The 16,928-nt window shown below is 43.2% G+C and overlaps 1 protein-coding gene across 1 annotated transcript in view; it reads left to right on the top strand.

Moving 5' to 3' along the window:
• LOC311426563 (netrin receptor DCC-like) overlaps positions 1 to 16,928 on the top strand; it is a 357,945-nt gene that overhangs the window by 96,628 nt on the left and 244,389 nt on the right. The window contains exon 2 of the mRNA XM_084502992.1: positions 7,255 to 7,575. Coding sequence (XP_084359118.1) covers positions 7,255 to 7,575 — 321 coding nt within the window. The remainder of the gene's footprint in view (positions 1 to 7,254; positions 7,576 to 16,928) is intronic.

Here is a 16,928-nt window from a genome sequence, read left to right as displayed (position 1 = left end):
TGAGAGATAGGGAGTTAAAAGCAAGTACAACGAGGAAGCCGTGATTTATTATGAAAGAAAATGGAGCGTTTGTTTCTGCTGGAAAGGCTGATGCATTAAGGGAGCGCGATGGGAGCAGTTTGTTATTCATTGGCCATTCCTCACTACAGCAGCCTCGATTGCTGGAGAATGTTTTATGACTCAGATTATGCTCAGATTAGACTTTTTTTTTTTTTTTATCTTAATTCTTTTGGGTTTTCCAGCAGCTGAAATGCGTTCAGGGCACACGGTGGGCTTCGGCTTGGAGCGTTTTCATTGTGCGGAGACGGAAGGGCTCCAGATCTGCTGCGAAGTCACCATTTGTTTCTTTAAAGCTCCCATCCTTTATCGTAGCACCGCAGTTTGTTTCCTTAATGAGCACCGTTCGGGTGTTCCTGGAAGCCTTTTACCAAGTAAAAATGCGTGTGTGGGGGGGTTAATTTCAAGGGTTGAATGAGGAGCTGTAAATGGGAGCAGAGGGAGTGGTATAATGAAGATATTGCATGTGTGGTGATGGACGGGGGGCATGACTGTCCCACTGTCACCTCTCCTGGGTGCTGGCTTGTTTTTCTGGGTGCTGGCTTGTTTTATGTATGGGCAGCCCTGGATATAAAGTGTAGGGTATAAGGTGCACCCATGCTTTCCAAACCTGGGGGCTGGCCCCAAAGGGGCACCCCAAGGCTCAGCAGTAGTGCCTGGGGTGCTGACGGCGCTCAAAAAGGCTGCAGATGAGGAGATCAGGAAGACCAGAAGCAGCCTCCTGAAGTCATGGGAGGTTGTTGGAGGGTGCACGTGCATTGTTCTTGGCACCTACAGCCCGTAAGGTGCTGAAGGAGATGACCTGCCCCCTAGGATGGATGTGCCAGATCGCTCCTGCTCATCCCTGGTGCAAACACAGCTCTGGTTTCGCACAAAACCAGGGGAGTACAATTTGTCTGCACTCATTAACATAATTGATTGCTTCCTTTGTAATTTTCGGAAGGCTTTTTGGGTTCGGCAGCCGTGTTTAAATCACCCCCTCAACAGGCACTGTTGATGTGTTTGTGTCTCTTCTGCCGTCCCGATAAGTCTGGCCGCTGCTTTTCACCTTCCCGCTGCAAGTTCCCGAGATTGATTGAAGCTCTGCGGCTCGTCCTATCCAAAATGCTGTGTAATTAATGTTTCATTATGCTAATGCATGCAAATTCGCTAGCGCGCATTTGATGGGGAGGGGAGAGAACAAAAAAGGATTAAAGAGTTCGCTCTGAAGTACAAATTAATTTATTGCATTGCTAAATGGCCTCCAAGGAAGGAGGGATGCGTTTAAGAGAGGAACAAATATGAAAACAAAAAGCCCCCTGTCTAAATGTTTTGTCTTCCCAAGAAGTGGCTTCTTCCGAGCCCTGCCACGTGTGCCGAAGCCCCGGGATTTGTGCTGGAGGCTGCTCGGAGATGGCACATTTTTAAATTTAGCACCATTCCCATCCATGGATTCTGTTTCCACGTTTTTCTCCCTGTTGCTCAGTCCTTTTTTTCCTCTCTAAATACATCTCCCCCCCAAAAAAAAAATATCAAGCTATAGAAATGCTGGTTTTGTTTTTCCTCCTTCTGTCTTTAGGCTCAGAGCTCTTCCAAGGGATTTCCTTTTCCAGCAGCTGATTTGCTCTCTTGATGTTTTAACCCAGGATCTGGTTGTTCTTTTCATCCTCCTTTACTCCTTTTCACCTGATTTCTTTTCTCCCTTAACATGCATTTGTGTCCTTGCCCTCTCCAGCTATTGCCTTGCCCTAAGCACGAGCATCTCTTCTGCTGGCTCGTGGCCCTTTGGCAGTCTGATTTTTTTTCCACAAAGGCTGGTAAAAGCCAGATCTGTGGGCCTTCCCTTGTTTGTATTCCACCCGACTCTCCCCTCTTAGCCCCTTTCTGCTTGGCTTGGATTCAGTCCTGGATTGATTTTTATTTTTCCCCTCTTTTTTTTTTCTTCCCTGCATCTTGACTCTTCCTCCACCACTGCCTGGGGGATTTCTTATGCCAGTTCTCTCAGGTTCCTTGCTGCTCTGCCCCATCTCATCATCCCCTCCGTATCCTTTAATCCCTTCCGTGTTTTAATCCCCTCCGTATTCTTTAATTAGGTGATTTAATCCACTTTTGTTTCATTTTAGTGGAAACCAGCTAGGCACCGGTGTTCGGGCACACCTTGGGGAACGAACCTACTGGAGTCCTCCACTGGAATCCCATAATTAACTGGGATTGTTCAAATTAGCTTCCGAGCTGGTAATGATGCTTTTAAGCACCCTAAAATGCTGCTCTCCTCCTGGACTTGGTGTCGTCTGCTCCCTTAATCTTGAAGTTCATTAAGTGTGGGAGCATTAAAATGGGAAGTAGTGCCATATTTTGGGGAGAAGGAAGGAAACCCGGCAAATAACACGATAGTCTGATAGCGTAATTAAAGCATTTGAAACAAAACCATGGAGGGAAAAATTGCCCTGGTGCAATTAACCATTCAGCCTCTTCTCTGGAGGCTCAAAATAAAAATCCAATCCTCTCCCCTGTGCTGGAAGAAAATACAGGGCTCTGCTTAGGTTTCCTGTAGGCATTGAGATCTTTTTATGGTGAGGCCATAGGATCCAGGTAAGAGCTCTTCCATGTGCTCGTAGGGCACATCTGTGCACCTCATTGCACAAAATGAGCCCTGCTCCTGCAGGTAAATCCTCATTTTCAGCCAAAATACAGAAACAAGTGGCTGATGCCACCAGCTTTCTTCAAGGCAAATGCTTTTTTTATCCTGCTGTGGAAGGATGTTGAAAGCAACTGAAATCGTGGTGTCTCGTAGAGTTCCAGCAATGCAATTTATTACTTCTGAGGTCTGCTTTTCAGTCTCTTCAGCAAAGTAGGTGGCTGCAAGTTCCTGCGCTGAGTAGGAGTTTGCACAGTTGGCTGGCTTGTCTGATTTTTTACAAGGAAATAAAAAAAAAAAAAGAGCTGTCAAGATGATTGTAGAACGAATCTCTTCATTACGAAGCCTGTAAGAAACTTATGCTTTAAGAAACGATATCGCTGGAGAGTTTCTCTCTTGAAAGAGTTGTTTGTGCTTTTCTGAGGCAGGTTGGAGGGGACCAGCTTGCCTTCATCCCCTTCACCCAGCGCCAGGGACCCAGCTCTGCCTCATCCCCAGGCTGCCCCGGAGGGAATCTCACCTTGTACATGAGCCAAGTAAGCAAAGTGTGGGTGTGCTCAGTGCTTACTCAGCTTCAGGTAGCCTAAATAATGTTTCTAATGCCCAAACTAGTCTATAAGGTCAGGCAGAGGCCAAAATACTTGATCTTTTCTTCATCCCATAGTCCGAGTAGTTGTGCTCTTGCCCTCTGCCTTCTCTTTTATGGCTCAGCTGAAAGGAGTCTGACCCCCAACTAGTGGGATTAAGGTGGTGTAGATGTGTTACCCATAGTGATAGCTCACTTAAAGCCATATTTGTAATCCAACTAAAGCTTTTGAGTGAAAATGGAACAGCCAGGTAAGCATCCCTAATGATTCAACACCTTTGGAGGAGTTAGGGTTGTGGTTTTAAGCGCTTTTATTTGGTACAGCCCCAAATCCTGCGACGGCACCATTTAAAAATTGAATGACTTGGAAGAGCGACAGTCATGTGTACATCCACTTTTATAGAAAACGGGATGTTTATATAAAAATTGAGCAATGCTTCCTTGTACTACATGCTCTTGCACTGTAAATTCCTTGCAGTGATATTTGATTTTTCCATCCAAACACCAAATGCAGGCATGAGGCTCGGTTTCCAAAACTCTTCGGAGCTGAGATGAAATATTCAGCACCACTGCAGGCACATCATAAGTCATAATAAAAACATTAAGTCATAATAAAAGCATTAAAACAGGAGATCTTTATATATTTAGCATTGTATTAGTGTATTTGGTGGGACCAGAACTTGATAGTTTTATGCTGTATTGTCTGCATTACCTAAGCTTGTAAATACACGCTTATTAGCCTGTCCATTAAGCTAATTTCCTGCAGATTTAAGAAAAACACTCTGCGAAAATGTGTACTGAGTGTACATAAATCCTCTTCAGTGTAATGGCCTTATTTCAGCTGCTGCCTCTGAGTTTGGGCTGGGGGGTATTGCTGCGTTCGCCCATCTCAAATGGTCCGTGCTCGAAAGTCTTATTTCTTAATGTTTATTTGAAAAAAAGAAGAAGAAAGCTCCGGGGGTGGCCTGGTCAACTGCTTTTGCAGCTGTGACATCTCTTCCCTCTCCGTAATGGAAGCAAGCGATGCAGAACACGAAGGAGGGGGGGGGCGGAAAAAAAACCCACCCTGGAAGATTACATTTCACAGAGGTGGAACGGCAAAGGGAGGGAGGATTCAAAGGCAGGCAGTGATTAAGAAGCGCATCAAACCCCATCTTTTAAATGTTAATTTCCTCCGTGGCCTGGAGAAGGGATAACCTCGCCGTCACTGTGATGTTACCTGTCAGGGTGAGAAGCCCATTAGTTTCATACCCGTATCACAAAGCAGGTCATGGTGTAGGGTAATATCTTGATAGCTGAAGCAGCGAGGGGCCAAGGATGGGGACTTTATCTTCAAGTTTTCTCCTTTTTTTTTTGGCTCAAGGACACGCGAGCTATTGCCGAGGGCTCTCTCCTTGACCCTCAGAGCTTCAGATCTCGGAGTAACGCTGCAGGCTGGCTTGCCGTGGATGTGCCTGGAGCTGCTGACACAGCCGCTTTGTGCAGGAGGTGTTTCATCTTTTCAGGCTTTCCCTTGAAGTCTGTAGTTAAGCTGTAGATGTCATCAATCTGTATTCATCATCCTTCTGTGAAGGCAGAGGAAGAAGGAAGCACTGATGTGCCCAAGTCCCATTGGTTTCAGCAGTCTCAGGCTTGCAGCACTCTTAATTTCCCACAAATGTGTTTTCTTCAAACAGGTCAGTGCTGGACCTCAAACAACGGCTGGGAGCATGCACGTAGAAGGTGAATGCATCTACTACACCAGATAAAGTAGTTTTAAGAGCACTGCCCTCCGTTGTTCTGACTTTTCAAGTCTTTCAGAGACAAAAGAGCCTGGGCAGCATCCCAGGGAAGGTGAGGTGTCCCAGGGCAAGCTGCAGGTAAAGGCAGAGACTCGCTCCCATCGAGAGAAAAATTGGAAATAGGGAAAACTGGAATGCTTCACAGCAAATTTTATATCAGCTCTTCATCTCCTATTTCTCCAGCCTGGCTGCTTGCTTGCTTCTTCCCTCGCCTTCTGTTTCAGTCGAGCTATTGCGATGAGGATTAAATTGTAGGTTTAGCATCTCTGTTTGAAAACTAGTCCCCTGCTCTGCTTAGGAAAGAGGTTGGTAGCTTACAGCAGCTGCTCTTTCAGCACGAACTGAAACCCTGGAGCTGCTAGGGCAGGGAAGTCTTACACAGGAGAAAAGGGACCCAGGATCCACTGCACCTGGGCTTTCTCTGGGCTAATACTTCAAAAATACTTCAAATACGCAAATAGATGGTGAGGGAATCTTCACCTGCTATTCCACCTTTCTATTTCAGCACCACAAGACTGCAAAAAATGTGGCCATTATATTCTCATCCTGCCTAGGTTTCCAAGTAATTGGTTCTGAAAATATATGGTCATTTTCTCCCTTTTTTTTTTTTTGACATGTCACAGTTGCTTCTCTCTCTAGGAATAACATTTCCAGGAATATTTGAATTTTTCCTCGCACTCAGAAAGCTTTCCAGGTTATTCAAGCTGTTACTTCCCTTGTAGTAAAGCAATTTGGACTAAATATGCCTTTTGCAAAGGATGTGAATAGCTGAAATTGCAACTGAACTGCAAGGGTAATTGCATGAAAAGAAAGTTAATCTTTGTTTAACTTCTGTGTTTGCTGCTCTGGAAGCTGTCGTAACCCCGTTTCTTCCGCAGAAGTGGATTATTTACTTGTGATAATAGCCACATAAAATCATTAGCACGCTGTCATAAACAGCTGTGTTAAACTGTATTATGTGTTGGTGACATCAATAAAACGCCCAACGAGGAGCTGGGATTTACAAACGGGACTTGGTTGTCTTTGGGAGAATGGGAAGGAAAAAAATCCTTTGTAAAAAATCACACTTTTGTGCGTTGCAAATATATCTCATAGATTTTTTTAATGGCAAAAGTGCCCTGTGCTAGTGTGCAAGTAGCACAGGTCTAACTTTTTTGGGGTCTAACTCTGTGCTTCCTCCAGAAATCGGGATCAGAGCACGGAGATGAAAGACAAATCATATTCTGATTCGATATCTTGCTGTTAAGAGACAACGTGTTCTGAGTTTAGGTTGTATGGTGCTATTGATAAAGTGTCTGAAATGCTCTACAAGCTGAGAGCAACTCTTGCTTTTTAGCTATATTTTATTAATTTTTGAAGGCTGTCTTTAAAGAAAAAATTAGATACCAGTCTTCTTGAATATATATGTTATAGATACATTGACAATAAAATTGATTTCTGTAAAGAAAATGTCAGTAGTTTTTGCATGGTTATGCATTACTTGAACAAAAGCTTTCAACAAATTTATAAAACCATCTTTTTGTAGCAAACAAAGTTTTTTTTTTTTTGTTTTTGTTTTTGTATCTTTTCTCTGCTGAGTTTGAAGAAGGGCTGCTTTCTGTTCTGCTCTGTGCCCTTTGATGCCATTGCGTCCACGTGTTCTTCAGCTTGTTAATGAATTTCTCCTCCTCAGCAGAAAGGAATAACCTCATAGTTTTTCTTGGGCTTACTGGAAGGCAATGGTTGGGCTACTGGGTAGGGTGGAGAGTGTTGTTCTAGCAAGGTGGGAGGAGATCCATGAGGTTCAAGGTCTTGGTATTTCTGATGGGTGGTCAGGATGTACCTGTGCATGGTCTCCCCTCAATTCTTCAAGAAAAAGGTCTTCAAGAAAAAGGGCTACCACAACTTTTGTGCTTGCTGTACTGAAATGTATCTTGGTACCTGTGGCCAGAGCAAGTTGCGTAGGCAATTAAGTTCTCCAAATAAAATTCAACAGGCGTGGTGGATTTATCTTCAACTTGGCTGTATAGGCACTTGTACAGTTTTTCCCCTTTTGTCTTCATGTTTAAATATAATTATTTTTCATGTAAAAGATCTATTTATCTACCCATGCTGTGTTTGCAGTGATAAAGGTATTTTCGTCCCAAAACAAATTTGCAAAGAAACCGTCTTACGTTCTCTATGTACAAGTGAGTAACCCATATTTACTCCGCCTTCTGTTTTTGCTCTTTTAGGTTCCCAGATTAAGCCTTTTACGTCGTTGAGGTTTGTAACGGAGCCTTCAGATGCTGTCACCATGCGTGGAAGCAATGTGCTGTTGAACTGCGGGGCAGAATCTGACCGAGGAGCTCCGGTCATCAAGTGGAAGAAAGACGCCGTCTTCTTGAACCTGGCGGTAGACGAAAGGAGGCAGCAGCTGGCCAACGGCTCGCTCTTGATACAAAACATAGTCCACTCCAGGCACCACAAGCCAGACGAGGGGCTCTATCAGTGTGAAGCATCTCTGGAAGGCATCGGAGCCATCATCAGTCGGACAGCGAAGGTCATGGTAGCAGGTAAGGAAGAAACTTCCTATTTCCTACATTCCGGATTGCAGGAAATGCTGAGAATTTGGTATTTAAAGAGTAAAAAATGCAGAGAGAAACCAATTGAACTACGTTTTCCACCTCATCAAAAGAGGTAAAGGTAGATATGACGCTCCTGCAACAGTAATTTATTTCTGACAAGGTGTTATTCTTGTTTAAACATTTCTAATGAACTTTTTGTTGCTGTGTATTCCTCTTCAAAACGGAGGAGATCTCTGCAGTTGGAAATTTTTCCAATGAATTGAGGGTCGCAACAAATGCTGGATTCTTGTAGGGTGTTGCGTGCATGAATTTTTAAGGTTGACAATCAGCAACCCTGGAAAAAAAAAAAAGATGGAAATTACTTGCTGCTGAGAAGGGATTGATATATTTGTGGCATGTGATGTGCAAGCAAGCGATGAGCTTGTTCGAGTGCGTTGTTTGGAGGAGATGCTTGTGCTTACACTAAAGAAAAGTTGAGGCTGAAGTTTAATCCAGTTCAGTCCAGGAGCTCTGCAGAAGTTTTCTATCCAGTAGTTTCCTAAACATTTATGCTGGGGAGGGAGTCCAGACAGCTCTCCTCTTGGCCGGTCTCTCCAGTGTGTCCCTCATAACTCGGTGTCTTTTCCAGTCTCAAGGTCTCTTAACCCGAAGAGCAGTTTCTGTTCCTCCTGAGTCTCTTTTACCAGCTAAGAAAGACATGTTTTCTCATGATAGCTGATTAAAACAGGCAATAAGAGTCTTAACTGTCTTCTACCTCCTTCCCACCAGTTTTCTGAATCCTCCACAATAGCCTAGGGGTGTGCTCTGAACCTGCCATCCTCAGCTGTGTATGTACACCCATGCTGGAGTAATACTTCCCCAAAGAGCTGGAGAGCCCCAAATACATGAAGAAATGGATTATTCCACTCTCTATCCCTCCTTGGATGGAGTCTGCAGAGCTGGCCTTTGAGAAGTAGGGCTCTCCTTGCCAACCGAGGATGCCATCTGGCCTTAATCTGGCTGTTGGCAACCACTGCCAAAATCCCTCCAATTACTCTTTTGAAGTGAACACACATACGGGGCTGTGCCCAGCTCACTAATTTGGAGCTCTTTATAGAAGAGCGTTGCTTTGTTTGGCAGATCCTGATCTAATATTGCTGCGGTGATGGGTAGTTTGGAAGAGGGACAGGTGGGCTTCCTCCATTCAGGACCAGTTGGGCTCAAACTGGGAGAACTTCTAATGGGAAAGAGTGCAAAGAGACTGCACAAACTAAAATATGGGAAGCTTCCTTAAACACGTACTCTTTTCCCCTCTAGGGGTAATTCAGCAGTGGAATGGGTTGAGTGGCCAAGTTGCAGAGTCTCCATCTGGGGAGATGTTCAAGACCCAGTTGGACGCAACCCAGCAGAGCCTGATTTCTGCAGAGGGTTGGAGTAGGCAAGCTTGTCACCTTCCAATCTCCCTGATTCTGATTTTGTGAATAAAATAAAAAAAACAGAATCATATAAGGTAGAGTAATTCATGGCATTTAAAATTGGCAGCAAGTTCTTCAAGCAGAAGTTGAAAAGGTATTTTGATCTCCGAAGGACGTGCATTCCCAAGTGAGCAGAATGTGTGCTTTTTTTTTTGCTTTTTTTTGAGGGAATCAATGTGCAACGTTGGCAGAGCATCGTTGACTTAAGGCACTGGCAGATGGAAACATGACAGGAAGGGAACGAGGGCAAGAGGACGAGCGGAGGTCTCGCACTACAGTAGGCTGTGTTAATCATTGCTTGGCACAGTAAATAAGCTTCATCTTTTCAGAAAAGGCTGCTTTCCCAGAGAGGATTGGGACTAGGTCAAGCTTTGGGTGTTATAACACTTGTAAACTGAATCCTATGATGATGTGTTGCTGCTAAACAGACTTTCTGGACAGCTTGATGGTCTCATCCGAAAGCCACGATGTGTTTGATTGTGCTGTCTTGATGAATGGGAGGTTGTGTTCATGGCAACAGGGCACCTCCTCATTTTGCTGTCTCCTTTGTCTATGCAACATTTCATTCTTGCAAGACTTCAAAGGAGAGATCACGAGCTTTAATATTTCAGGTAGGCTTTAGGAAGAGATTCACTCGTTGAATTACAATCTAATCTTGGTGTCACTTCTCAATCACGGGTCTGTCCGCGGCATTTTAAGCACTTCACATGCTGGTTAGCAACAGAACACATTTGTCTTTTGAGGTTAAAATCCCCAAACCATTGGTATGCATAAGGGGCATATATCTTTTTGCACCGAGCATGATTTCACCATGTTTTTTAAAGCATTACTAGTCAATAAAGCAGTCACAGCTAACAGGTGACAGTCAACTTCACTTGGAGCAGGATGCTTGGGGGTACTGGAAGTATATTGCCCTTTAAAAACTTTTCCCCTTCTACTTTCATGGCTTGACGTGCTTTCAGTAAAGAAAACGTAGCAAATTAAAAGCAGTTTTCATAAGACAAGGATTTTATGCATGAAGCTCGCCATGTATTGGGGGAAAATGCACTGTTTCAAAGAACTTCTCGAAGGTCTTTATGGCCTCGGCATGCTCCAGCTGTGCAAGAGCTCTTAGCTGAGACAGAGATGAGAGCAATGGAGAGAAACTAAGAGCTGCTTCCTACTCAGCATCTTATTAAAAGTCCCAATTTAACAGACTGCTGATCATTGGTATTTACCCTAATTGGTAGGATTTCAGATAGAAACAACGCTGCCCACGTGTTATGCCTCTATTTATAGAGCTGCGGGATGAGGCTCTCACAGGTTTTGGTGTTCATCATCTTCTAAAAGACCAGAGGTAAAGTAAATGAGAAACCCGAGGTTACTTTTATATGGTGTGATCTGTATGTCAGTAAATTCTTGAGTCACAAGTGCAGCATTTGTACATTTAAATGCCATTTAATGAGTTTATTCTTCAAGTGATTTGTTCTCCTTCACCCACGTAGACTTTCAGTGTTTTATTCCTTCGGTGGGTGTGTTGCCATTGATCGGGTCCTGGCAGAAATCAGAGGTTTACCTGGGGGAGGAAGGAAACCCACCTAGTTAGAGTTCATTTAATAAGATAACAAAGGCTCTGTTCTGCCGTTTAAAGATGATAAATGGCAAACGTGGAGCCTCCCTGGAGGAGCATATGGAGAAGTTCTTAATCTCACTCGAATCTAAGCGGAGTAAACATGAAATACAATATTAGGTACTATTGCCTACCCGTGTTTTGGGAATTTAATAAACTGAGGATGAAAAATCATTTAGTGATGAGAGAGGTATCACTTCGAGGATGGGATAAACACATGAAACCCGTTAATGCTGAAATTTAGGAAACTCTTCGTTGTGCAGAGTAAATAAAATGTCTGAAGTGTTGCATACTTGTCGTTCCCTGAAACTGAGAGTCACTTTTTCTATAGTAGGGGAAAATGAGTTTCAGAAATCCCCAGTTGGGGAGGTATAACTTCATTTATAAACTGAAATCAGCCAATACTGACTTAATCAGTTTATTCCTACCAGAATCACGGGCGATTTGGGGCTATTTTATATAAATTCATCAACCGTAATAAGTGGTGAACAAAACTAAAGCTGTTTCCCTTGAAAACCAATTTTAGAGCTCTGAAAACTTAATTTAAGTTGAAAAAAAAAAAGCCAAGTCAGACAATACAGTTAGAAAAAATGAATTAAAAATGTAACCTCTTGACAGTGTAATTGGCAAAATGGACATTGATGGACTTCTGGTCAACGGGATTTTGTCTTTTATACTTTATTTCAATGCACACTTAACATATACAATGTGTAATAGTGCAGAGAGTATCGGAACTCTATTGAAATTGATGCTTGGTGTTTAACACTACCTGGTTTTGATATCTATCCGTGCCACATGGCAGACCAACAAACGCCTTTGGGACTGCTCTGTGCGTTTGCTTAATGGTGGTGTGGGTTTTTTGCCTAATAGAGTGGACGATTTGAGTGCTCGCTCCCTCCTATCCCTGTTTAATGTTCCATATTTGTAAAATCTACATCCACCACTTGGTACAAATATATGCTCTGTCGTTCCGTTGAAGCTCATTAGTGCTTTCTTCATAAAGCTAAGAGGAAATAGCAGAGATCAGGTAAATATTTGACTCTTCACGTGCTGCTCTAAGTCCTGATTTTTTTTTTTTTTTTTTTTTTTCCCCTGCAGAAGATGCACCTACTTTAAAAAGTGGGAGCAGGGAGATAACCAACACAGATCAAAACAACAGCCAGCATATCTAGAGGCTTAGTAATCCAAACCTCTTGGGTGAAGAATAAGATAGAAGGTGGGCCCAAATGGCTAAAAATGAAGAAATCAAGTTGGTGTTATAGTTTAACTGCAGTATCATCTAGGCATGGTGTGCAACCGGTTATTTTGCTCAGCCTTCACTTTGAACAGAAGTGCTGCTTAAATATTCAAAGATAAAGATATTCCAAACACCTGAATGTGTTTTATTTTGCTATAAATTATTTGGAGAGGCTTTATGGCTCCTGATTTACTGCGAAACCAGTGGCTTTAGGTGCCATTTGGAGATGAGGGCAGAGAACCACATCCAGCAGCCCCTGTGATGTTTGCTTAATACCCAGATCTGGTTGTTGCTAGCTTTTCTTATTCCAACTCTGTATTATTTTTCTCCCTGCTAAGAAAATAACCTTTCTGATGCTACACCTTTTCATTACACACACTTGATTCCCTGCTCCCTCCATGGGTGTTGGGAATGGCTCTACTGATTGTGCTTCACTGGGGTTAAAGCAGTGGAGTAGTAGGTCATGTCTGAAGATGTATGTCTTTGCTTCTTAGGTACAGCTTCTGCCAGGAGGAAGAGTAATTAATGAGCATTTAACATAATTAAAAAAAAACCTTATCTATTCGTCTGTGTGGGGAACTTTTCCTGCAAATCCCATATTTTCATGCTTGGTACTTTGGAAATCTGAATAGCCGAGATAAAACGGGACCTTTGCAATTGATGGCCATCAGTGAGCCAGCGATTATTTTGCTCGTGGAAAGGGAGATTTGACGTTTAGCAGCTAAAATCATAAGTTTGTTCTCAACATGCTGGCCCTTCATTCATTGTTTTGTGAGTTTATCAAACCGTAGCAGTGTTGTTCCAAAATAATAGGGCTTGAGCATGGTTTTTGAGCAACACTTAGCTGCAAGTGACAACAGAGGGAGGCTTTCCTGCACTGTACTCTGTTGAGCAATGCTTGGCAGGATTGCATGCCGCAGCAATTCTTGCTCTTCCTACCCTCGTGCTGCTAATAGAAATACGGTTTTAATTAGCAGATTTCATTTAGGAAAAAGCTTCTGCTTTTGTCTTGAGCGCCTGGCAGAGATTTACTTACATTGTGCTCGAGGAGATTGGATTGAGGAAGGAGCAGCCTCGGTTAGCGAGGGCATGAGGTTGGAGTGAATTAAAATAATGGGCTGTAATAGATCATTGGTGCTGGGGATGGAGATCAGCCTGTACATCATCGTGCCAGCTTACCTTCCAGGAAAGGTTTCTTCCCTCTTGGTATCTGCCGATCATCTGTCTGCTCTGCTTTTGCAAGCCCGAAGTGATGGGAGTCCCACAGCCTCCCTTAGGACCGTGCCCTACAGCCTAATGGATCTGTCAGGGTGATTTGGGGGAAATTAAGCCCCAGCTTAAGGAATATCATGGCTTTGCGGCTTTGTCCTTTATTGCAGCGGATGAGGGTGCTGTAGGGTGTAATGTCCTTACTCTGATAACCGAAGGACCTACCTGCATTTACCCCTACCTGAATTTACCTCCTGGCACTGTCAGCTTCATGTTTGGCTTGCTGGAGGTATCCCTACTTTAAGAGCATCCCCTTCCCTTTATTTTGGCTGTTGTGAACCAAAACTCTGCCTGAGGACAGCGTTCTATATCCTGCTCTGGGTCAAATATGGCTCAAACCATTGCACCGAGTGCCTCTGGCCCTCCTTGCTACCTGTTATATCCTCTGTTTTCAAGTGCTTTGTGCCTATTTTTCATGAAAATTATAGTTTTGGGTGTCTTCTCCTTGACATCTTTATTCTTCCCTCCAAGAGGCAGTGCCTGTGCTTCAAATTGTGTTTCAAAAGCGTGTTGACCACCTTGCTCAGATCCCTCATCCCCTTACCTTTTCTGGGCTAAAAAATAAATAAATTTAAATTGACACACACCTTGTCTTACCAAACTTCTTGCTGTTCTTGCTCCTTAGTGGGATGTCCAGATTATACACGCTCTTCCAATAGCAATGTTCATTGTCTTATGGCACAAGGTATCAGGAAAAATGAAGGATATTTGCATGTACTTCAGCAATATTATGTTCTGGGGAGGTTCTTGACACCGTTCTTCCAGGTAATGTGTGATGCAATAATAATAATAACCTCAAAATGCAATAATAACCCCAAAAGGGTTCAAATGTAGACCTCTTGCATTCATTTCTAATTCGAAATAAGTAATCAGGACGTTTTCCTAAGAAAAAACACGAAGAATTTTTGTAGCTGTATTTTTATCTTCTAAGGTGGTAGAAGAACAAAGCTATTTCTCTGGAAATACTTTGCCTACACTGGAAGCGTGTGATTTTCTTAACCACGAGCAGTTCAGTATAATCTGCTGCTTATATTTCGAACCCGATGTCATGTAGTTTCGGGTGGTTGGATGGAATGAGTTCGTGGTGAACCCAGCCTTAAATTGCTCACCCTGAATATTAGAGACCTGGCTCTGGGAAGAACATTTATAGTGATGAATTGGATCTTAAGTATCATTTGCAGTGAATGGGGAGAATTTAATGCCAAAGAGGGAGATTAGTAGGAGCTGGCGTGCCGAATATCTGTGTCTGCTGAGGAGGAGTGTCTGAAATTTCATCATCTTCCTCGTCTGGGCTCAGGAGCTGAGGTTATCTTGAGGAGCATCCACTCGGTGTTCGGAGCTGGGTGAGCCAAAGAAGAAAAGCTTTGGGATATACTCAGACAAGCTCTTGGATATGCTAAGCTGTGGGACTGGAGCATGTTTTCTGGTGACAGCTTAGCCATCAATACCACTTCATTTGCTTGAGCGGGTCCCAAAGTTTTTGGTGTCCCACGATTTTTGGCACAGGACCACAAAATATTGAACATGTTCAGGATTGAGAGGGGAGCACCGAAAGTTGTAAGGCTTTCCAAGTAGCTGGTGCATTTTTTCAACAGGACTTCCCCCATTTCTTGATTTGCTTTTTCCCCTAATAAAAGTAACAAAGATGTAGGCACCTTCGGGGATTTCCTCAGGTTAATTTAATTTTCTGGCTTGAAACAATCTTGTGACCACTTTGTGTGCTCTCTTGTTTCCAGTTTAACCTTTCTAATGGTTCCTTGACCTTGCTTACTCAAAATCCATACACGTTTCCGAAGCGATGTTTAATAAGATGAGAGGAGCTGTTTACAACCCTCTCATTTGTCCTTGGTGACCTCTGTTGGGCAAATGAGAAATAGGTCGGTCGCGACGCCACCGTGTCACCGCAGGGGGAAGAGATGGAAATTAGCCGAGCCAACCCTCAAGTCTCATAAAACACCTCATCCAAGCGATTTAATTAAAAGGGGTCAGGTTTCTCTCTGCCCTAGCTGGTGGTATCTGACCGAGAGGTAGGCGATGAGCGCGCTGGTTTGGGGTTTGATTGACGTAGGGCGGCGCGGAAACGCCGCTCTCCAAATTTCTCCGCACGCCGTGATTGATGCTGGATGATGATGGGTTTGCAAGCTAAACCATCTAATTCTTAAACCTTCTTATTCCATATTTACCAGCAGAAGATACAATCCAGCGCTGACAGGGGGATTGAATGGCTGACACGGAGGTCTCCTCCACCTCAAATCTCCGCTTCAATGCAAACCTTTAGAATGTAAATTGGAAGCGTGTTTTATATTCGGGAATGCAAAACTCCTCTTGAAAGGCTTTCACGTTGAAAAGATTATAATGATTAGCATTTATTATGCCGTTGTTTTCATGCAAAAAAGAAAATCCTGCCCAGATTTTACTCAAATTGAACTTTTGTGCCTCGCATAATAGCCCTGCTTTAATTTGAATAAGATTCAGAATAAAGTGGCCTGATAGGAAGTTAAACACTGCAGAGACAAGAAATAAAATCCTAATGTAAGTCACTAAATGTGTGTGTGTGTGCTAATATGTAGACAAAAATGAGGATGTTTACAAGGAAATGCTATCACAAAGGGCACAGCAAAAAAGTCTGGGAGGGGAGAAAAAAGGCAATTTAGCGGAGAGCAAGATGTTAAGTTGCTTAATTTTCTCTACAGCAATAAAATCTGGTAAAACGAGGTGAGTGATGGCAGTCATTTTATTAGAGCGATTCCCACTAGTGGAGCTGGAGCTGCATTTCCATTATGAACTCCATTTTCCCAGCTTTATAATTCAGCTCTAAAAGCTCACCTGGGCTGGTGTCTGGCGTCCGAGACCCGGAGTCAGAAATGAATATTTCAGAGGCTTGGAAAATAACGTGGTTTTGCTAACTTAACTAGGGGTTTCGACTAGGGACGTTGCCTCTCTACCTCAGTGCTCTGCTTGCCATCTTGCATAAAACTTTCAACACATCGTTTGAGTCACTTTTTTCTCATTGCTAGTGGCTGCGGTTAGATCTTAGAGGAGGAAAATCAAGGGAGAGTCATGCTGCAGGTCATAGAGTAAGTAACAAAATCAAAAGTTCAGCAGGGGTCTTTCAATTTCCAGGCTGGCTTGTTTTTCTCCTTTTATTTCCCTCCTTAGCCCGTTTAAAGCTGACTTAGACACCTTTATAGTGCTCTGTAACACATTTCCATTCCCTCTGCATCCCTGAATGTGAAGCTCTGGGGATGGACAAAGAGCAGAGTCTAAAACTCAAAACTCAAACTCATTGACTCAGGTGCTGTGCTCAAGCAGAGAAAAATTGCATAAATGGCAAAGACTGAGAGTCCTGCCCCAAAATGTTGAGCGGCTTGGGGTAGGAACAGTGCCTTGGCCAGGAGAAATCAGGTCCGGGAGGGTGAGGAGGGAACCCGAAGGTACTGAGGACGTGGAGTTATTGAGTAAAGAATAATCATGATTTTGGTTTCTCTATATAAATAAAAAAAGTCAGATTTATCTCAATTTCTGAACTGAATAATGGTAGACATGGAAACAATATTGTGGTTATTTTTGTGGGGTGGATTAGGGACATAACCTTCTTCAACTCTTTCTTTTGCCTAGTTTTATCCGGATTGAATGCAGACAGAGCCCTTCAATGGTTGGAAAGTGTGTCATATCACATTATTAGCTATTTAATGAGAAACACATAAAATGTTTGAAATACTTAAGATGTTTCCAGGAACACCCAGCCCTACAAGAACCTTACAGCTCTCTG

This window comes from Aythya ferina (genome assembly GCF_964211825.1).
Source record: "Aythya ferina genome assembly, chromosome: W".
NCBI classification, from domain to species: Eukaryota; Metazoa; Chordata; class Aves; order Anseriformes; family Anatidae; genus Aythya; species Aythya ferina.
Note: the sequence above shows the minus strand (reverse complement) of the source record. Positions and strands in the feature narration are given on the sequence as shown.